Here is a 23,060-nt window from a genome sequence, read left to right on the forward strand (position 1 = left end):
CTTTTTTGTGCAATATTAAATGATCATTTAATTCAGAATTATATATAGTGTTTAAATCAGTAAATTCTATAGAAAAATTATTTTTTTAGACTATTTTTATTATGAGAAATAATGTAGAAAATTGGCAAAATATATGTGTAAACTGCAAAAGAAAAAAAAAATGAAATTTAGTGGACATAGAACAGATTTAAGATTAATTAATACTATCCTTCCTCATTTAAGAATTATTTACTTTGATAATTTATTTACGAGAAATATTCGTAATTCTCTACTATCATTTTTTCTATATGTATCACTGAAATGATTTGGAAAAATATAAGATTTTCTGCTATTATATATATAAAAGATAAAAATGTCAATTTGTTCTGAAGCATAGTTCCTTGTTCGGGTGAGGTAACAAGTTGCAGAGCGTGAAAATGAAAAGAAGAAAAAGGGAAATTGATTACTTTAAAGACAAAAAAAAAAAAAAAAATGAAAAGAAGCATACTCCTTGTCCGACGTGAAAACCCTCCTTCTCTTATTGTTTCTTTCTCTGTTTTTTCCCCTCTGCTTCGAGAAAATACAATAGTCCGTTTCACGTAGAGCTCCCTTCAGTCTCATACTTATATATAGTTTTGCAACTTTGTATGCTTATCTTTCTCTCTCTGTTCCAATTGGTTTTTACCTGGATTCTTGGTAATTCGTGGCGGGAGAGTGAAATTGGCGGGAACCAGCGGTCGGTTTTGAGGTTCTAGGAATTGGGTTCTACTGGGATTTGCGTTTGGAATTGAACTTGAGATTTCAGTGTGGATTTTTTTAGTGGATTCCATGGCTAACCCGTCTGGAAACCATCAAGAGGCATCGTCGTCTTCGTTCAACGGCCACGTGGCCGCTGGTGGGAACACGAGCAACGGGAATTCAGGTGCGCCGCCGGACAACCAGTCCATGAAGCACAACCCGGGAATCTCCTTGGACTGGACCGCGGACGAGCAGGCCACACTCGAAGAAGGGCTCGCAAAGTAAGTAGAGAGTAACGATTTAAGTTATTATGTTGTATTATTCGAGGTCTTTTTGTAGGTTTACTGCAATTGGGTTTTCAAAATTATGCTTGCTTTTGGGTTTATCGGTGGTAATTCGTGTTTTTATTAGCTTTTTTCAGTTTATAGTAGCTGTTGTTCAATTGGGTATTGAGGATTTGGAATGAATGGTGGTTTGTGAGTGGTAATTTGGCTTCTTGTTGAGTTATATACTTATATGAGTTTCGGTAGGTTTGACTCAATTGGGTTTTGAGAAATTTGATTAACTTTTGGGTTGTGATTGATAGTTCTGCTTTTCTTTGGGTTATTTGAGGTTCTTGTATGTGTATTCAGTTGGTCTATGGGAACTAGGATGGATTTCGGGTTCTCTCCGAGTTTTAAAAATATATCGTTGCTTTAGTTTTCAATGACTACGAGTGTATTTGGTTTACGTAGTTCGAAATTTTACCATTTGGTGGTTTGACGTTCATTCTTGGATGGTTGGTCAGTTTGAGAATTATAAATTGTAATTTTTCCCATCTTATGAAGTTTTTGTGGATTCTTTTAAAGGCTTGGTTGCTAAAAGGCTCCTAGTGTTTTTTTCTTTAAAACAGAAAACTTGAAATTTTAAACTAGAAAATTTGTTAGAAAACTAAAATTTCCAGTCTGCATGTTAATAGTTATGCGTGCTGAACCATCAAAGTTGTACTACTTCTGTCAACTTTCGAATTTCAAAGTTTGAGATTTTTCTGCTACCTTTTATTTTCAGTGTTTCTTTATGTGGTTATTAACACTCTAACGTCTGTCTGTGAGAGTTTGAAAAGTTTGATTTGGGTATTTTAAGTGCGAATTATACATAGAGGGGAATGCAGATGAAAAGCTTTGCATTGGTCTTTGATGATATGCCATTTTGCTATGTATTGCTTAGAAAAATTGTTCTAAAATGGTTGATGGTTGATTGGTTGACTTTTTCCTTGTGTCTTTCTTGGACTAGGAAATCCTACAACATCAACTAGAATTTTTATTCACTTTTCGCGAGTATTGTAATGGGGAATTTGTTGCTTCGAATGATCATATTGATTGGGTATCTAATTTCTATCTCATTGGCCTTCTCAGATCCCAATAAATTACTTTCTACTAATGACAATTACTTCTGTTGCTGTATATGTTCCTGAGCTTTATCGGGGGGATTGATGAATTACTAAACTGATAGAGACACTATTGCCCAGGCATGCTGGACAATTACAAAAGAAAAAAATGAAACAGAAAAATATGTCTTGCTCTTTTGTTCCAACCTGTTAGACATGTAGAACTTAAGATCTGACCATCAGGTATTTAACTTGGTTTCTTTTTTTTTCTCCTCCCTTTCCAATCCATATATATAATAAGTGAAGTTTTTAGTTGCACCAAGTTCCTAGATGTCAAGATTTGAAAGATTTCCTATTGCCTTATAGTCTTCTATGTATCCCACTTTTGATCTGATTTCAGTCTTTTCGTTTCTATTGTTGCAAAAATACAATTTACTGAATCCTTAAGTTTTTGATTTAATATAATTTTCTGTACAATCTGTATCTGATACTGCTGATTGAACTACTGACTTATCTCATTCTACTCGGCTTTCTTGGACTTGGAAATTCTACAACATCAAGAAGAATTTTTATTTTGATGCTCTAATTGGAAGAAAATAATGTGATGGATAGGAAGCGCCTCTCCTACATAGAGCTCTCATCCCTCACTTTGCAAGCCACCTACACATGGCGGGATTTGGAGGGATAGGAAACTTCTTTAATGAGTTTTCTTGTTATGACCAATTTATCAATCAGCTAATAGATAAAATAGATAGATACCAGAGGGTATAATGGTGAATTTTTGAGTTTATTCATCTATGTTCTCATATAAACATTGTGAAAGAAGGGCAGAGTATTTGTACACCATTCCTTTCCTGTCTTCTTCCTAGGGATGCATTTATACTTTCTTCTTTTATTTCTTCTATACACCTGAATATGGTGTCAATATCTCTGTTGAAGTCAAATTAAATTTTTCATATGCGGTTCTGAATTAGAGATCTTGAATCAGCATGGTACCTCCTTTCTTATGATTCCAACCTTCAAAATGTTGATGCTGGAAGTAGAGTTCTATTATTTTTATGTATGAATTTTTTATTGTTTGATTGTAGGCTTGAGAAAACTGATGTTAAATACATGTAATGACTCTTTAAAAGAGTGAGTTGCTTGAAATGGCCCTATTTAGCTACTTCTTTTATTTCTCTTACTTTTATGTGTGGAATTACAGTTTTTTTTTATCCCAATTAGGAACTGACTCTTTGGTTTTTAATTTATTTTCCATGTCAATTTCTATTTCATGCATGATTTTCTTCATTAAAATGATATGGTATTTGCCATGCAGCTTTTGTTCGGAATCAAACATAATTCGCTATGCAAAGATAGCTATGAAACTGCCAAATAAGTCGGTTCGGGATGTGGCATTGCGTTGCCGATGGATGACTGTAAGCTCTATTATTCTTCTGGCTCACTTCTTATGTTAATAATCATCAAGTTAGTGTCCTACAATTGAATAAAAAATTTGTAGTAAGATAGTTTGGGGAGTGAAATGAGATGAGAATTTTGTGAATAGTAGTAAGATAGTTTGTGAACAGTATTGAGATAGTTTGAGTTGAATATGTGGCTATCAGCGGATGGGTTTGTAGAGAAGGTGAGTGCTTGGTGGTCATCATATCAGTTTGTTGGTACTCCAAGTTTCATTCTTGCAAGCAAGTTAAAGGCGCTGAAACAAGACTTGAAGAAGTGGAACTTGGAAGTGTTTGGTCACATTGACGATCAGAAGTCTGCAATGTTGGAGGAATTGCAAGAGTTAGAGCGCAAAGAATTAGGGGGAGATACCTCGGAGGAGGTGGTTTTGAGGAAGGGTATAGTTATGGCAAACCTGGAAAGAGTTCTGTTGGCAGAAGAGATTTCATGGCGTCAAAAATCCAGGGCCCTTTGGTTGAAAGAAGGGGATAGATGCACTAAGTTTTTTCACAAAGTGGCTAATTCACACCGGCGCAACAATGATATTGAGTCGCTTCAAGTAGACTCTCAGGTGATTTCTTCCCCTCCCGAGCTAGAAAACCATATAGTACACTATTATGAGAACCTTCTCACGGAATCCGAATCTTGGAGGCCGAAGCTTGATGCCTTGCCTTTCGAGGCAATTGACTCACAGAGAGCGTGTGATATAGAGAGGCCTTTTGCAGAAGAAGAGATTCACAAGGTCATCTCTGGTATGAATAAGGATAAAGCATCGGGTCCGGATGGTTTCTCAATAGGTTTTTTTCAAACCTGTTGGGATATTGTGAAATGTGATGTAATGCAGGTTTTTAATGAATTTCATTCTTCCTAAAAGTTTGAAAAATCTTTCAATGCGACTTTCATTGCTCTCATTCCCAAGAAACATGGGGCTTTGACTATTGAGGACTTCCGTCCAATAAGTCTGATCAGTTGCATGTATAAGATCATTGCGAAGGTTCTGGCCAACCGGCTTAGCCCGGTGTTAGAGCATATCATTTCCAAGACTCAGAACGCATTTATTCGGGGGAGACAAATTCTTGATTCGGTACTTATTGCAAATGAGTGTTTGGACCACAGACTTCGGGAGGGAGGATCAGGTGTTGTGTGCAAGCTTGACATGGAGAAGGCGTATGATCATGTGAACTGGGAATTTCTCTTATACTTGCTTGAGAGGTGTGGTTTTGGGGTTAGATGGAATTCATGGATGCGTCATTGTATATCCACGGCCCGATTCTCAGTTCTAGTCAACGGCACACCTGCTGGTTTCTTTGATAGTTCACGGGGTTTGCGGCAGGGAGATCCTCTATCCCCACTTTTATTTGTTATAGTTATGGAGGCACTAAGTAGGATGATGCAGGCTGTTGTTGGAGGAGGGTTTTTAGCTGGTTTTCAGGTGGGCAATGGCTCGAGTGGCCCTATTATCATTTCACATCTCCTTTTTGCAGATGATACTTTAGTCTTTTGTGAAGCGGATAATAGCCAAATCCAAACACTACGAGCATTGTTACTTTGCTTCGAAGCAGTGTCAGGGCTCAAAGTGAACCTAGGTAAGTCTGAAATGGTTCCTGTGGGTGCGGTTCCTAATATCCTCAGTTTAGCAAGCTTGCTGGAATGTAAAGTGTCTTCTTTTCCAATGAAATATCTGGGCCTTCCATTGGGAGCAACGTTTAAGAATAGAGCTATTTGGGATGGGGTGATGGAGAAGATAGAGAAAAGGTTGGCTGGATGGAAACGAGTATATTTATCAAAAGGGGGTCGCCTCACTCTTATTAAGAGTACACTCACTAACCTTCCCACATACTTTCTATCCTTATTTCCTATGCCTGCAGGGGTGGTAAATAGGATGGAGAAATTTTTTAGGGCATTCCTATGGGGAGGCATGGGGGAGGAGAAGAAATTTCATCTGGTTAGATGGAAAACAGTTTGTGTCTCAGTTGTGAATGGAGGGCTGGGAGTGTGTAACTTGAGGACTTTTAATAAAGCTTTATTGGGAAAATGGCTTTGGAGATATCACTTGGAGGAGGGAGCATTGTGGAAGGAAACTGTTGATGCTAGATATGGCGTCGTTAGGGGAGGGTGGTGTTCCAACGAAGTAAGAGGGGGATATGGTGTGGGTTTATGGAAGTTTATAAGGAAGGGGTGGCCATGCTTTGCAAATCAAATCTGTTTTGTAATTGGTGAGGGCAATCGAATAAGTTTTTGGCGGGACATGTGGTGTGGAGATCAAACTTTGGAAAGGGCTTTTCCGGCACTATATCGTATTGCCGTTAATAAGGAGGTGTCAGTAGCGGAAGTGCGACTATTTTCTCATGGTTCGTATCAGTGGAACATTCTTTTTAGTAGAGACCTACATGACTGGGAATTATCTATTGTTGCAGATTTTTTCAAATTACTATATTCTACACGGATCCCTATAGCACAACATGATCGTTTGAAATGGAGATCTAACAATCATAAATTATGCACAGTGAAGGCGTATTATAACATCTTGACATCTCAAGATAATAGTCCGTTTCCCTGGAAGAATATATGGAGGCCTCGTGTGCCTTCTAGAGTAGCCTTTTTTGTTTGGAGTGCCGCCCTTGAGAAGATATTGACCACGGATAACTTGAGAAAGAAAGGATGTGTAGTCATGGAGTGGTGCTACATGTGTAGAAAGAATGGTGAATCGGTGAACCATCTCTTACTACATTGTGAGGTAGCAAGGGCATTGTGGGCTGAGATTTTTCAAAGGGTTGATTTAGCTTGGGTTATGCCGAGAGTGGTGGACCTGTTGGGTTGTTGGAGGAAGATGCAAGGTTGTCATCAAGTGGCAATGGTATGGAAGATGATTCCGTCGTGCATCATGTGGTGTATTTGGACGGAAAGGAATGCGCGCTGCTTTGAAGATAAGGAACGCACACTGGCCGAGTTGAAGAAATATTTGTTCCACACATTATTGTCTTGGCTTTCCGCCATTGTATTACAGGGGGGCAATGTTCATGATTTTTTGTCTTTAATCTATCGCACGTAGAATGTAATTAGGTGTTCTATTGTATACTTCCTGTGTACATGGGCTATACTTATTTCACTCATATATATAATATTGATCTTTTACTTATAAAAAAAAAAAAAAAAAAAGTATTTTTTGGGTTTTGGGAAAGGATAGAGAAAAAATTGAATAAAAAATATTATAAAATTAAAATATTGTAAGAATATAGTTTTATAATATTATTTTTGTTTGGGATTTGAAAAAGTTGTAATTTTTTTTTTTTTTTATTTGAAAATTTGAAAAAGTTGTAATGATTAGTTTGAAAATTTTGTAATTGAATTATGTTTGGGAATAAGATGAGATGAGATAAAATGAGATTAGATGAAAATTTTATGTCTCATCCCATGCCCCAAACCTGCTTGTGCCATGCTATAGTAACCAGAACAGGGCTTGGGCCCTACATGTTATAGAATTTCTGAATAAAGTTCAGATGCTTTAGTTAAATACCCCGAGTGGTCAAGATCACTGAGGAGATGGCTTATGCATCCATAGGGGATTAGTCTCCAGAAACAAGCATTGGGAACACCTGGGGAAGATTGAAAATATGGATAGGCATACTTTTTTTTGCAGTTTGTTCTATGAAATATGCTAGATGTGATGGACTTTTAATTACAGCATGGAGATTTCATCTAGTTCATCTTCAAATTGTGTGCACACATGCTATCTCACATGTGGACAATCTTTTGTGGGTGATTGACCAAGAGTTTGGGCCTTTCTCCAACTGAAATGCTCAAACCAATCAGGGACTGCTTTGGTGGGCTTTAATGTCCATCACAATGGTTTCATGCATACTAGTTTGTTGTAATTTGGTCTATCATATTTAGGGTTTAGTGTAAAGTTTGGATTGTTTGGATCTAAGGGTCAAAATTAGTTTTTGTTAGAGTTTTCTAATGTGCAGTGGGTCATAACTCTACCTGCTTTCTGAAGCTTGGGGCAGTAAGAAGTTTCTTGGATCCCACCCATCATGACCCAGGGAAGTACTAGCCTTATTTGTGCTATACGCCAAAGGACTAGTCAGGTTAGGTTTGGAGCTTCCTGCGTGCTTATATTGCATCTTGAATAAAATTTACCTTGCATAGAAAGAAAGGTACGATGTGGTCACTTTGGCAAGATGGAAAACTGCAGATTAATGGCATAGAGCAAAATAGGAACTTGCTGAAATCATTTTTCTATAATTCCTTGAAGGTACTATGAAAAGTAGCATTTTTTGGATGGACAATATACTTTCTCTAGGAGTTCAACAGTTTACAATTTTATGGAAATGGGTAAAATTTATGTGGATTGGGGTTCTATAATTCCTTGAAGGTACTATAAGAAGTAGCATTTTTTGGATGGACAATATACTTTCTCTAGGAGTTCAACAGTTGACAATTTTATGAAAATGGGTAAAATTTGTATGGATTAGGGTCCTGTGCAAAAATTGTGGTGATACAGGAATTCATCTCAACCTACATCATGAGGTGGCAGAGCTAATTGTGGTCATTAGCATTGTCTATATTCGGGATGCATCATCTGGTGTTGGAGGATTGACAGATTGGAAAGGTAGGTATGGTTGTGAACAGAGTGGTGTGATTTGAGGTGCAGTCTCACTGCTATCATGTGGACATTTTAGTAGGACAATGGCATAGAGGTTAATGGGAACTTGCTTAGATAAATTTTCGATCATTTCTGTGAGTGATTTGGGTTATAGTCAGTATTTATTGCTTTTCATTCGTGGGTTTCTTGAATTTTATTGCTTTTTAATTTTTATTTGTAACCTGTCGAGAGGACACTACTCTATGCTTGTTCTCTTTTTGTTTGATATAAAGCTTGAGTTTCATATGAAGAAACAAGGTAACTGTATTTTATGGTGTTCTGGTTGATTCTTTTTGTTTCCCAGAAAAAAGAGAATAGCAAGAGAAGGAAGGATGAACATAATTTAACAAGGAAAAACAAAGACAAAAAGGTACGTTTTGCAGTTCTTTTGCGGTTCTTTTTTATTTTTCTTTTAGATGATATTTTGGGAATTACTTGTGCGAGTTTTTGAGTTTGTCTACATGTGAACATTTGGCAAATGTGTTTTTGATTCTTTTTTGTTAGTTCCCTTGATGAATTGGTCTGTTTATATGTATCAAATTATCTACACTTCATCCAGCATGCATAGGTGATGCTCTTGTATATGTCCTGTGTACATGGGCTATTGTCTATCCTTATGATCAATAAAATTTTGTTTACCAATAAAAAAACTTATAATGAACCCTACGTTGGGAGGTTGATAAACAGTTGCGGTTGTGTTAGCAATTCCACTCCATTTTGTGGCACATCAGATTGATTATTTAATGATATGCATGAGTCTTGCATCTATATATGCACAAGCCTTATGGTGCATTGAAGAATTATTAGAAACTAGTTAATCTTTGGTGACATTCATGCGATGATGTTCAAGTATTTAGATTGTTCAAGGGAAGGCCTGTAACCATAGTTTTCAATTCCATTCTGTTCTGGACAGAATTTTCCATTCTGGTGGAGTATCTGGTACCCTCCTCATTTTGTTTCATTCCAAATTTCAGCCCGTTCTGGTTATTCTGGCCATTCCAGGGAATTGACATTCCGGGCCCTATTCCGTTCCAGACTGTTTTAATGGCATTTTTGTAATTTTCTTGAGTTTGGATGGTATTTTTTAAAATTTTAAATCTAAATGGTATTTAATTAATTCTAAAATCTAAAAGGTATTTATATAATTGTAATTATTTTGTAACTTTAAATACGTCCTGTCATTCTCTCTTTTTAAAATATCATTATTTTTAATAATTTATATACTCTTATTTTTGTCTTTGCTCTTTTTGTGTCTCAACACAAGTTTGTGATTTTTTTTAATAATATCATTTGACACCAATATCTCTACTTTTTTTTTTTTAATATTTTCAACATATATCATTTTATAAATCATCAATTCTTCCATACACAGACACACACTTACATATACATATATTTATTCAATTAGTTATTAGTTTATTTATACATGTAAAATATATATATATATAGTTAATCCCGAAACGGTATTCCGGAATGCACCGATACCGAAATATTCCGTTCCAATACTTAAACCGGAATGATCACCGGAATGGATTTAAAAACATTGTCTGTAACGCACTAAGGAAGGCCCAAGCCACCACTGGACATATCTTCCAAAAGAACTAGTCAATTATACAATTAGAACCCCTTGGAATCATTATAAAGAGTAAGAACTTCTCCCTCCTAAGCATAGTGGGATCTCATTGACCACTTGTACTCATTCATTGTGGGGTATCACAGTCTCCCTCTTTAAATTCTGCACATCCTCATCGGGCCATTCACTGTGGCTCAAGTCCTACACTTTTGATTAGGATTGACTCTAATACCATTTGTAACACCCCATAGAGAGCTCAAGCCACATTTGGGCTCGTACTCTGAAATGACCAGTTAATGATATAATTAGGGCCCCTTAAAATCATTATAAAGAGCAAAACTTCTCTTTTTTTTAACTAGCCTTAGAATTATAATGCTTTCCACGCCACCTGAATGACATGAGGCTTGAGTGTCAGGAGTCCTGGTCTTATTTATGGTGCGCATTTTGATCTTTGTTCCCTTATCTTGTGAAATAGCGTTTAATGTATCATGGTGCAATGTTTTAGTTTTACATTTCTCTTGATTGCCTATTCTTTCAGCCACCAGATGCTCCGTGATTGTATTTTCTATATTCTTTTTTAGGAAAGAGTCAATGATTCTTCAGCTAAGTCATCTCCCTTTGCGGCACGACCCAATGTTCCCCCATACGCTCCACCAACGATGGATAATGATGATGGCATCTCATTCAAAGGTCAGTTCTATGGTTTTTTTTTTCAGTTTCAATGCAGCGGTATGGCATCATTTGCTTATTTCCTGGGTGATTTTGTTGCACCTAAGAAAAACTCATTTCTTTAGTTTACCACACTCAAGTTGCATCTCATTCTAACAAGTGGCTTCCCCATCCTCTCACAGTTGTTTGATTTAACCTAAAAAATTGTAACTATTAGCAGCATTTTATTAACATTTTCAGTTTCATTCTGGAATGTTATACATATGACTGTTGCATTTTATTTGCTGGTATTTGTATACTACAATCAATATTGGACTCGAATCGATGTCTTTGCACACATTTGCGACTAAACTGGGAGTTCTATCATGTCTAGGCCTGAAATGGTTTTCTGTATGAAACTTTGATGATTACCAACTGAATAACACTTGTTTTCTGTACATAATATATGTATTGTGATTCTCTAAGTTTCCAGCAGATGAACCTTTTTCGTTTTTCAAAGTTATGCGAAATCTCTACCAAATAACTTATTTAAAAAGAATTGATGTTGTGGCATTGATGTGGTCTTATTATGTTGGTGACATTATATTGCTGGTTTTACTTCGGAATCAGTGCTTATAATATAAAAACAACGTACATTCTTTCTAATTTGAGTGGGTATGTGTGTACGTGCATGTGCGTATGTGTGTTTACATCTATGTACGCCATAGTAGTTCAGTTGGTCTTGAACCATCTTTATGCGAACTGGCCTATTAGGCTGAACAATTAACCCGTGTACCCGGCCCGGCCAAAAGTTCCAACCCGACCCGAGTCGAAATGACCAACCCAAAACTAAACGGGTTGAAAACGGAAATTTCCATTGCGTTTCCAATTGTGGTTGGTTCGGTTCAGGTAATTACCCGATACCCGAACGTGGCTGTCGTCCGATATTCTTCCATCATCACGACTCCCCTCACCATGTACTAATTTATCTAATCAAGGTTGTCACAGTCTCACAGACCCTAGCTAGCTATATATCTCTTTGCACTTGGTTGGACGGTATTCGTGACAGACACTCACCTTAGAGCAATTTTTGCCGAACTTTTGATCTCAGGCCATCACATGACCCTTCAATGTCTTTTATCTGCTACTCCAGAGTCCACACGTATATATCCCTTTTTGTCTTATGTATATTATGTGGCTTGCTCCAAACTGTGAGATTAGATATGGAAGAAGTGGTTAAACGGTGAGGATCATGATTACTTATGGGAATAGCGAGGCATTGCATGCAGGCAGAACATGCTTTGAGGTACAACTTCCTTTTATTTTGTTTATTGGTTGTCAAAATCAAGACAAAAGCAGGTTGCAAGCAAAAAATCTGACAACTGTACGTTGATATGTCACAAATCAAAGCAGAGAGAGTTAAAATCGGAAATTTCACTAGACCACGTTAGTTACCATGGAAAATTGGAATTGTGGAAAAACCCGATTTTTCGAAATTATATTCGGCTCCAGAAATTCAGTTAATATGTTCAGTCTGGCATTATTTATTCGGAAGTCTGCTTTCGGGTCAGGTTGGAATAGTGACTTTTCGGACCGGGACAGGCTGGTGAACAGTCCTACTGGCCTGTACAGGACTGGCTATTTGAGCTCGTCATACTGCAAACTTACCTTTTTCTCATACGGGTATGGTTATTGGACCATACTTGTTTGGCCTATAAATAAAAATGTTTCTTTTTGGTTAGTGTCTAAAAAGTTTCATAGATAGATTGACTTGAATGTTGAGTCTTTAAGCATTTGGCACACCAATTAATCAGAAAGAATGTCCGAAAACAATGTTTTAACATGCTTTAATGCCCTCACCAATTCTTTTATTTAAAAACAAAATGGTTTCAAGAAGAGATTTTTTCTTTCAACAAACGAAACCTCTTTAAAAAATATATAGTCTCCTTTAGGCAAGCATGTTTTGGTGCAGAGTTTGTTGTCTTTGAAGCGTAAAAAAATCCTTACAGCAAATTTTAATTCTGCTGTTTGCAGCTATTGGTGGTGTGACGGGAGATCTTCTGGAGCAAAATGCACAGGCCTTACATCAAATTTCATTAAACCTTACAGCTATGCAGGTGAATAAGAACGTACCATATGGATGGATTTTTACATTAGTCTAATTATTACGTTAGTTTGGGACACATCTTAAAGTCAAGAATACTGCTACAGATTTTTCATAAATCATTGATGAAAAAAATCTGCAGCCCGCTCTTGTAAACATTGATGTACCTTTTGCTTGCTGCTATATTAATTTCTACGCATGAATGCACAGAATGCTCATGTTTAGATGGGTTGGTGGATCATTGATAATCTAGCTGCAATTACACTTTTTTATGCTGCACCATGTTTTTTGCTCCGAACTTGTAATTTACCTACTGTATCTCCCAAATGCCAACCCTCAAGCTTTTTGACCTCATTTATTATTAGAAAAAAAAAATTAGTTTGTTTTAGGTGCATAATTGGAATACCCATTAGTCGGCATACTACTAATAGAGGTTCTTGTAAGAATTTACTTTTTGAAAAGTAATGGCTAATCTTAATGTACCTGTCCATTTTTAACTCCTCATAACAGTTTAGTTTATAAACGCCCAATAGAATTGATTATAACTCTGTCTAAGATCATCTGTGATTGCATCAAATCGATTTTTCTGCAATATTTTAATAATCATAAATACCACAATTAAAAGAGTGGATTTTTTTTGTTATTAATCTCATGTATTCTTGGTGATTACCTAAATGACTTGGCTGTATTTTCATTTGTATTCAGCTACGGGAGAACACGAGTCTCTTCTGTCAAACTCGCGATAACATCCACAAAATAATGAATGAGTACGTTGTAGACCATGCTTAGTGCTTTTTATTATTGCTCTGGTATTATCTTTAGCTTTTACAGTGGTGCTAGCATTAGTTTATATGAATGTCTACTTTTCTTTCTGTACATGTGAATATATAGTCTAGAGCACAATAACTATAGAGAACAACTAGTTTATAGAATTTGGTTCATGTTGTGTCATTGACTTGAATTTCCCGATCAACCATTTGCATTTGTACTGGTGACCTACATGTTATTGGCCCGCTATAATCCAGGTGCACCAAAATTGCCTTGATAACATTGGAACACATTTATCTTATGCATCATTATGTAATGCTTTTTGATAAGTAGCTATACTTGTAGCTGTTGGGAAAAAAAATTTTAATGGAAAATTAAATTAACTAAAATTAAACTACAATAGAAGGGTTGGGGGACCCAAACAAACACTCCAAACAAAGGCATAAAATACAAAACAAATGGAAAATGGAACCTGGTTCCATATGTTCACTGGTGTTGGGGCAGTCAATGAGGATCTCGTTTCTGCATCTATTGATAAGAGAAGCACATGTTAATGACTCCTGGCAAAAGGGGCCTTTTGTCTCGCACAAAAGAGTGGAACAAGTGACATCTGGACCTCTAAAGGCGCATACGAGCCACAGGAAGAGACGGTGTGTGAGCCACACGTATTGGTGATATGGTGACTGGGGATAGGCTACGAGGAAACTAAGGGCTGCAAGTCTAGTAGGGGCATGTGTAGGGTGGTTGTGGTAAGAAAGGGCCAGTAGCATGCTCTTTTTAAGAGTGTCAGATAATTTTTTATGGGCTTTTGCAAGCGTTTACGGTCCAAATCTAGACAGCAACAGAGTATGTTTGTGGGAAGAACTGGCCGGAATTCATAGTTGGTTGAACCTCCCATAGTGTATAGGGGGGAGATTTTAATGTCACTAGATTTCCAAGTGAGTCTTCCGATAATAGAAGAGGGTGGCTTGCTATGATAGAGTTCTCTGAGTGCATCTCGAATTTTAATTTGGTAGATTTGCCAAACTTTGTCATACTCCAAGTTTGATTATTAGCCCGCCACTTTCTAGACGTATGGCAAAAGCGTTTGCCTCGTATTAGCTCGGACCATTGGCCTATCTTGCTTGATTGTGGTGGTATCCAAGGTGGTCGAAGGTTCTTTAAATTCAAAAATATGTGGTTAAAATCTGAAGGCTTCATTGAAAGAGTAAGACAGTGGTGGTCTTTGTACCAGTTTTAGGGTTCCCCTAGTTTTGTCCTTGTAGGTAAATTGAAAGCGCTAAAAAGAGATCTGAAACTATGGATGTGCAATCTTTTGGTGATCTAGGGGCAAACAAGAAGGGTAAGTTGAAGGAGATCCTGGAAATTGAGAGGATCCAAGAGGCTAGGTCCCTTACCCAAGATGAAGTAGCTCTTGTTGGGTGAGGAGCTTGAGAGAATTATCTTGTTAGAAGAGATTTCTTGGTGACAAAAATCAAGGTCCTTGTGGCTCAGGGAAGGAGAGAGAAGCACCAAGTTCTTTCATCGAGTTGCAAATTCTCACAAGAGGAACAATAACATTGAGATTCTGAAGATTGATGGTGTTGAGTGTATAGAAAAACATGTTATTCAAGATCACATAGTTGGATTCTATGAGCAACTCCTAACTAAACCGATGTGTTGGTGGTCGTCCCTTGATGGCTTGGTATTTGACGCCATTGGAACGAGTGATGTCTCTCGGTTGGAGAGGGCTTTTGAGGAAGAGGAGGTGGCGGAGGTAGTGCGGAAAATGGCCAAGGACAGGGCGCCGGGGCTGGATGGCTTCTCTATGGGTTTATTCCAAGATTGCTGAGATGTTGTAAAGGAAGATATCATGAAGGTGTTTCAAGAGCTCTTTGTGGCTGGAAAATTTGAGAAAAGGTTAAATACTACTTCCATTGCATTGATCCCAAAGAAGGTGGGGAGGCAAACGAGATAACGGAGTATCGTCCCTTTAGTTTAGTGGGAGTGGTTTACAAGATCATTTCCAAAGTGTTAGCCAACCAACTTAGTGAGGTGGTGGGGAAGATCATCACTAAGCCCCAAAATGCCCTTGTTGAAGGTAGGCAAATACTTGATACGGTCCTTATTGCCAATAAATGTTTGGACAGTAGAATTAAGGCTGGCTTAATAAGGATCATATGCAAATTAGACATGGAGAAGACGTACGATCATGTTAATTGGGATTTCCTTCTCTATCTTCTTGGGAGATGTGGTTTTGGTGAGATGTGGTGGTCATGGATCCAGTGGTGCATATCAACGGCTAAATTCTCTGTGTAAATGGTAGCCCGACGGGTTTCTTTCATAGTTGGCTAGGCCTAAGACAAGGCGATCAATTTTCGCCTTTATTGTTTGTTATTGTGATGGAGGGATTAGGCAGGATGATTTCGGCCTTGACCCATCATGGTTTCGTGGAAGGATTTTCGGTTGGAACCCCGGATAGGGGCATCGTTAACATATCTCATTTATTGTTTGCAGATAATACGCTTGTTTTTTGTGATCCAGATCGGAATCAGGTGCGGGCTTTAAAGGCGTTGCTTCTGTGTTTTGAAGCAGTGTCTGGTTCAAAAGTGAATTTTGATAAGTCCGAATTGGTGCCAATTGGTGTGGTGTCTAATGCACGGCAACTGGCTCATGCGTTGGGTTGTAAGGTTGCCTCTCTACCTTTGAAGTACCTGGGTCTTCCGTTGGGGGTTGGTGCAAGGATGTCTGCTATATGGGAGTCGGTGATTGAGAAAATAGAGAAAAGATTAACGTATTAGAAAAGAATGTACCTGTCGAAAGGTGGTAGGCTTACTTTGATAAAGAGTACACTCTCTAACTTACCTATTGTGACGCCCCCAAATTCTGCTTGGGATTGGACGGATATTTGAAGTATCGGGACATGTAACATAAGGTTACATGCCTCCGTTTATGACATATATGATGCGATATTCCTAACATGCATATAGCATTATGTAATATTCGCAGCAGATAAATTTTTCTTTTCTTTAGCAATACTATGCAACAAATTGAAAATATCCTAAACACTTAAAACATATTTCATACAAAGGACATGCTAAACAATTGAAATCATAATACTAGTCCAAAATGGCTATTATCAAAAGAGTACTGGAGATGCAACTACATAGTACAAGTAGTAATTTAAATTAACTACTATATTAACATTGATGCTGCACCGTCGCTCAGTCGACCGTGTCCAGTTGGTCGTATCCCGATTCTCCTTCGGGTCCTGTAACAAGATTTATCATTCGGGTGGGAATGGTAGTTGGGACTACTACAGTAAGATTTGATTACAAATCTCAGTAAGTTAACAGAAAACTTCCATACAAGTTAATGATGTATGTATAGCAGTAAAAACATAAATGTATAATCAAAATTATAAGTAATCATAGCATAACATGACATACAACATAACATAATTAACATAACTTAAACTGAAACATGAATTGAACTTGACTTACTTGACATAGACTTGATTTGAAACACTTACTGTGGTCCCCATACCTCGTGTGCCACACTGATTGTGGACCCCACGAGAACTGAAATGTGACTCCATCGGCGTTAGTGTCTGGCTCGCTCCGATGACCAGCTAGTTAGGTCCCACCGGCTACCCGTTGATAGTATTTCGTCAACTCAGGAAATTTCACACCTAGTTAGACATTTCAGCGTGAACAAATGAGTTTCACTAGGATATTATCTTATCCTAGCACTTAGGGTCGTAATTGACATGAATAACTTGACATGACTGTTCTCGAAATACACAAACTGTATTCGAGACGAAACGTGACTGGAGTACGAAAGGACAGAAGCTCTAACGGAACACAACATGACTTGAGCTTAACTCAAAAGATTTGATTTACTTGAAATAGAAACATTTCGTAACATAACATAACATGTAACAGACAATATTTCGTAATATGGCATAACATGTAATAGACAACATACTTAATATGTCATACTTGCAACATTGAATATTACATGACATGACATACATGTAACAGATGACATGCTTAACTTAATATGACATACTTGCAATGTATAGCAATACGTGACAAAATATCTTGTGTAACCGATGAATAACTCATGACTGAATAAATTCTGTGTAACAGATAAATATGTAATGACTTGGCATGGCACATATGATAACATATATACATAAACTGTAGTTTCTTTACTCATCACACACACATTAAACTAATAGTAAGTTAAAAACTAACTTAACTCTGTCTTCGTGTTTTTAGACAAAACTCAAGCGTAATCACGAGGAATTGGAAGTAGTGATTTCTAAAAGTTGAAACTTAATCACTAACAATTAGAAATATAGAAAATATCAACTTAGAGTAAAATTACCATTTTACTCTCTACATGTGAAAAAATGACCATTTTACCCCTAACTTAAATATTTTGCATCCTAATTTCAAAAATCATCAAAATTCACATACCTCATGTAAATTTTGTCTTCAACTCAAATATCAATTCAGAAAAATTTAAAACTAAACACAACTATTAAAACTCTATAAGGCCGAAACTTACATAGGCTATTTCCTTTGATTTTTGTTGCAATTCTTTCAAATTTTAAAACTCATGTTTAAACTAAAAGTTTTCTTCTAATATACTCATAACATATTCCTAAGAATAATCATGTTTTCAATCATGAACAAAAGTCATCAAAATCACTAAAACCATACTTGAACTTTTCGATTTTTCTTCTAAGTTCAAAACAGATTTTTGTTTCTAACTTGTTTTTATCAACCTCTTGATCCAGGACTTAAAAAAATGTGATCTTCAAACCAAAACATCACATGGTTTATAAAGGTGCCCTAAAACAGATCTAAGCTTTAAACTCAAGATCACAAAATCAACCAAAACATAAATTTAGCCAAGAACATCATCACTTTGGCCTAACCGAATATCTCCTTGCATAAAATTTCATATCTTTGAAACTAACATTCTAACATGTATATGAGAGGCTTAGGATCCTCAAATAAAAATATTAAAGCCATTGGATTATGATTAAACTATAAAAGATTTAAACTTTCTCAAAACAGAAACTGTTTTTCCTGTTCCAGTTTCTAAGTTTCTGGATCTAAGAAAATCTTTGGCCAAAACTTTTAATCATGCAACAACACCTCAACCAATAATCATATACACATGTTAACAGTACTCCATAAAAAGTTTAGACCAAGATCTATTCATTAGCTTGGTCAAAAATTTCAAAATATAACACACTCCAGTTTATCACCCAGAATGACCTTTATTTGGTTTAAACAACTTTTGACAGATCAAATGATCTCCAAATGGAACAAATAAGGTATTCACGTAAACTAGACTAAAATAGGAACAACTTTCATGAAGGAAATTTTGCGAGAAAACACTTACAAAAGGTTCGAATAAGGCATGCAACAGAATTCAGAAAAACTGTCCGAGAATGTCTTTTGTGTTTTATCAAAGAAAAGTGTAATGGAGAGATGATTTTTGTGGGAAGTGGGCTGGGGGGCTTATTAGACAAGTTATAGAAGATGATAAAGCTGAAATGAAGCTTGAATATTGGTCTTTTCTACCCAATTCAATATAAAAAAAATTAGTCCCAAGATATTTTCTCAAGGTTGAGTGTAGAATTGAAAAAGTGAGGTGGCCTTTTACCCTTTTACTTCAGAAATCCTTTAGTCCCTCTTTAAAAAATATGGTTAGCCATGTGGGGAGTGAACTTGCTTGGTCAAAAATCAATGCTAAGATGATCAATTTCGTGGGCCTTAGTGGGCCTAAACCGAATAGGCCTAAATTTTGAGTTTTTGAAAGGGTTTGAGTTGCTATCAAGCTTAAATCCAACACAAATTTGAAGGATTAATAACATGTAGAAGTAATTTAATCAAGCGATTAATCACAATGCTAAAAACTTATTCATTTAGGTTTTGGTGGTCAGCTTTATGGTTTGGATAAAACCATTTAGGATTTCAGTTTCCACCATACTTTTGGATTCTCAGTTGGATTCCAACCATATCGGATTTCACTAGGGTGGAAAACCTCTTTGGTTTGACACAGTTTGATTAGTTGGATGGAATAAGGTTTTTGCTTAGGTGGCATGATCTCACGTCTTGATTCCTTCAAATCCATCAAACGTTCCTCATGGTGCCAAGTGTCTAATACTATTCACTATGTGTGGCTAAGATCTTACCAAGTGTTCAAATAAAACTTCTTTAATCTAATTTAGACATTTCATACTGTGATTTTGAAACACTGCACTTAGTGCGCTTATCGAGATTACTATTTTCTCCGGAAAAGTAAATCATAAACTTAGCACTAAAAATTCCTAAATATTCATATTAACCTACAGTGAAAATCGTTTACCGAAATTCAACCTCAAAGTGCCCCTAAAAATAATTTCATAGTTTCTAACAGGCGTTTCGTCCGAAAATATGAAAATGAACTTATTGCGCCATAAAATCATAAATAATTAACTGAGTCTAATGACGCAGACCATAACGCATTCTGAAACTTATAAGTACTCAAATAATTAGAATCGCACTTTTGGCACCATAGTTAGTGATAACACCGACTATGTTGACAGACTAAAACCTATACGATTGGTCTACTCGTGAGCCAATAGAAATTTCACTATTGAATTTCTACCGAGCTGTTACACCTACTTACTTTTTATCACTTTTCCTATACCTGCAAGTGTGGCAGGCCGGATTGAGAAACTCCAACGTGACTTCCTGTGGGGTGGTTTAGGGGAGGAGTTTAAATTTCATCTGGTCAAGTGGGAAATGGTATGTCGCCCAATATCCAATGGTGGTCTGGGTATTAGAAATGTGAGGACTTTCAATCGGGCGTTACTCGGCAAATGATTGTGGAGATACAATAAGGAACCAGAAGCCTTGTGGAGAGGGGTGATTGGGTGCAAATATGGTGATATATGGGGGGGATGGTGCACTAAAGAAATTAGAGGAGCTGATGGAGTGGGGTTATGGAAACATATTAGAAGATGATGGATGGTCTTTCTTCGTCACACTCGTCTTCTGATAGGCAATGGATCCAGGATTATATTCTAGAAAGATATTTGGCGTGGAGATGCTACTCTACAAGATGCATTTCCCTCATTATTCCAAATTGCTAGTGTCAAAGAGGCTTCAATAGCGGAGGTTATGGGAATATTGGGTGAGCAACTTAATTGGAATATCAGTTTAAGTATTGCTACGCAAGATTGGGAGAGTTTTGCTGATTTTTATAGTCTTCTATACTCTGTGAAGCCAAGCAATGTACAAGAAGATGGATTGTGGTGGGTACCCGCCAGGAAAGGTGTTTTTTCAGTTCGCTCATTTTATAAGGTTCTTACCCAAGATCCCAACATTTGGTTCCCTTGGAGGAGGATATGGAGACACAAGGTGCCCTCCAAAGTAGCTTTCTTTGTGTGGACAACATCTTTGAGCAAGATTCTCACAACTGATAATTTGAGGAAGCGGAGAATTATTATAGCAGATTGGTGTTGTTTGTGTAGGGGAGGGGGCGAGACGGTGGATCATCTCTTGCTACACTGTGACAAAGCACGGGCTTTATGGGATGGAGTGCTGGGTAGAGTAGAGTTGGGTTGGGTTATGCCAGAGACTGTGGTGGCAGCTTTGGACAGCTGGCCAAGTATTGGAGGGGTACATAAGATTTCAGGAGTTTGGAAGATGATTCCAATGTGTATCATGTGGTGTCTATGGCAGGAATGTAATGCGCGGATATTTGAGGACAATGAGAGATTGCTAGAGGAACTTATAGCTTTATTTTATAGCACGTTATGTACTTGGTCCAATGTTGTTGATTTCAATGGCATGGCCTTTCATGATTTTCTTGTTTCCCTTATACCCTCCTAGTCAGGGTTGTCTTTTGTATATACTGGGCTAGGCCTATTCTTGGAGTAATATAATTTGTTTACTTATCAAAAAAAAGAAAGGGCCAGGTCTAGCCTCCTACAATAGTAAGGAGAAAAATTGCAAATAAAATAGAAACTTAAAAAAGAACCCAGACTAAGCCCAGAGAAGGCTAGATCTTCAAAACAAGTTGAAAGAGGCTGAAAAGATGGCGATGGGCCAGCACGTGGAGGCCATACATTGGTGATTCTGCCTGAAAAGGGTGGGCCCAGTGGATCTTAGAGTGACGGTTCTTTTGTTGGTGCATGTGTGGGAGGACCTTTAGTGTAGCGCCAAAGTTTGTGCCTCTAATGACCGGGATGCAAGGTGAGAAAACCATGGAAATGGAGAGAAAAAAAAATAAAGAAGAAAGAGACAGAAGAGGATTCCCTGGCGGGGCTTCCTCCTTTGCGTAGAAAAAAAGGGGGAGCGGGAGTTGTGAGAGAGGATTGATTTGTTGGGAAAACATTTTCACTTTTCATATTATTGCACTATACTTTACATATAGAAGGATGGAAAAGTAAATCTGTCATTGTGTAAAAACCTGCTCAAAATAGAGGTCATAGTATCTTTCTTTTTTCTGTTGTTTTTTATTTTTGTTGTCTTGAGCAAATCTTATACACGAATGAAATGCACAATGCCTGTTCACTATTGAGGTTAATTGTGTTTATTGTGGAATAGATTTTTTAAACGACAAGATTAGAGCATCATTCATGCATGCATTGTCACAAAGATTCTTGTTCTCCATGTGTTGATTATGGCCTAGATCTCCAATTGTTTCCATTCCTGTCCCATTCCAGGGATATGAAATATTAGTGGGTTAGAATATATGTTCTATAAAATGGAAGATTGACTTAAATACGCTGTTTTATAAATGCTCCTCCTTTGCTTTATTTTCTATGTAGCTTGAGCTTGAATGACACGCCAGAAGTAATGAAGCAAATGCCACCACTTCCAGCGAAGTTGAATGAAGAGCTAGCTAACTCCATCCTTCCTCTCACAAACCTTCCAATGCAACCATGATCAGCCTTATCCTTACCTAGGTTTTGGATCTATCCCCAATGCCTGTTACACAGCCTCTCAATCGAATGATGGTCCTGCCTCAACTGGGATCTTTCAATGAAATCCTGACATCCAAACAAGGAAAATAATTCTCTACCAAATTGGCCATTGTGGTCCCAATCCAAATATTGTCTGACCCAATTGTTGTGTGCAGAAAGGCAGTATTTATTTGTCTTTGTTAATGTTCTTGTTTGGTTCTATAAATTATTTTGGATAGTTGGACTGTCACTTGGGCTTTTATAAATTAGGGAATAAGGATTTTTTTGTTGTCTTTTAGTAAAAACTAGGGAATGAAGAGTAAAAATTTGTATCATTTTGGATGTTTTTATGATGATGTAATTAGTTCTTATAGTTTCATACAGCTATTTCAGTGTGATGGTAATGACCTGTGACCTTGTAGTATTTTGGAAAGCTCGAGTGTGTTAGGTTGCAAGTTACTCTTGTAACCATCTGGTTTTGCTTTCTTGAGACTCTTTCTACCTTTTCTCTCGGCAGTTTTACCGGCCTTAGCAGACCCAGAGTCTACAAGTTTAGACTCAGGACCTCGGGTCGGGTCAACCCTTGGTTCACCCATCCATCTAGTGTTACTTCATGCATCTTTGTACATTGGTATATAACTATTTGATACATATTGTATATTGATATGTACGTGATTCATGGAAAGGTAGCTTATAAATATTTCTATATACAATGTTAATCACAATACAGGTAAGTGCATAATTATGGCATATATCTTTAGAGGTTGGAGAAGTTCTTAAATTCCAAGGAATCAGACGTTGAGAAAGAAATGCAAAATCAAGAGTGGTAATGATATGTTGTGT

The 23,060-nt window shown here is 37.1% G+C and overlaps 1 protein-coding gene across 1 annotated transcript; it reads left to right on the forward strand.

The window, feature by feature from the left end:
* Nucleotides 1-464: 464 nt before the first annotated feature.
* LOC108984924 lies at nt 465-22,650 on the forward strand. The gene is made up of 7 exons (XM_018957027.2): nt 465-998; nt 3,402-3,501; nt 8,473-8,538; nt 10,323-10,431; nt 12,424-12,506; nt 13,199-13,260; nt 22,083-22,650. The coding sequence occupies exons 1-7, from the start codon at nt 808-810 to the stop codon at nt 22,198-22,200; spliced, it is 729 nt and encodes a 242-aa protein (XP_018812572.1). The 5' UTR covers nt 465-807; the 3' UTR covers nt 22,201-22,650.
* Nucleotides 22,651-23,060: the final 410 nt, after the last annotated feature.

Source organism: Juglans regia, chromosome 7 (genome assembly GCF_001411555.2).
Source record: "Juglans regia cultivar Chandler chromosome 7, Walnut 2.0, whole genome shotgun sequence".
In the NCBI taxonomy this organism is placed as follows: domain Eukaryota; kingdom Viridiplantae; phylum Streptophyta; class Magnoliopsida; order Fagales; family Juglandaceae; genus Juglans; species Juglans regia.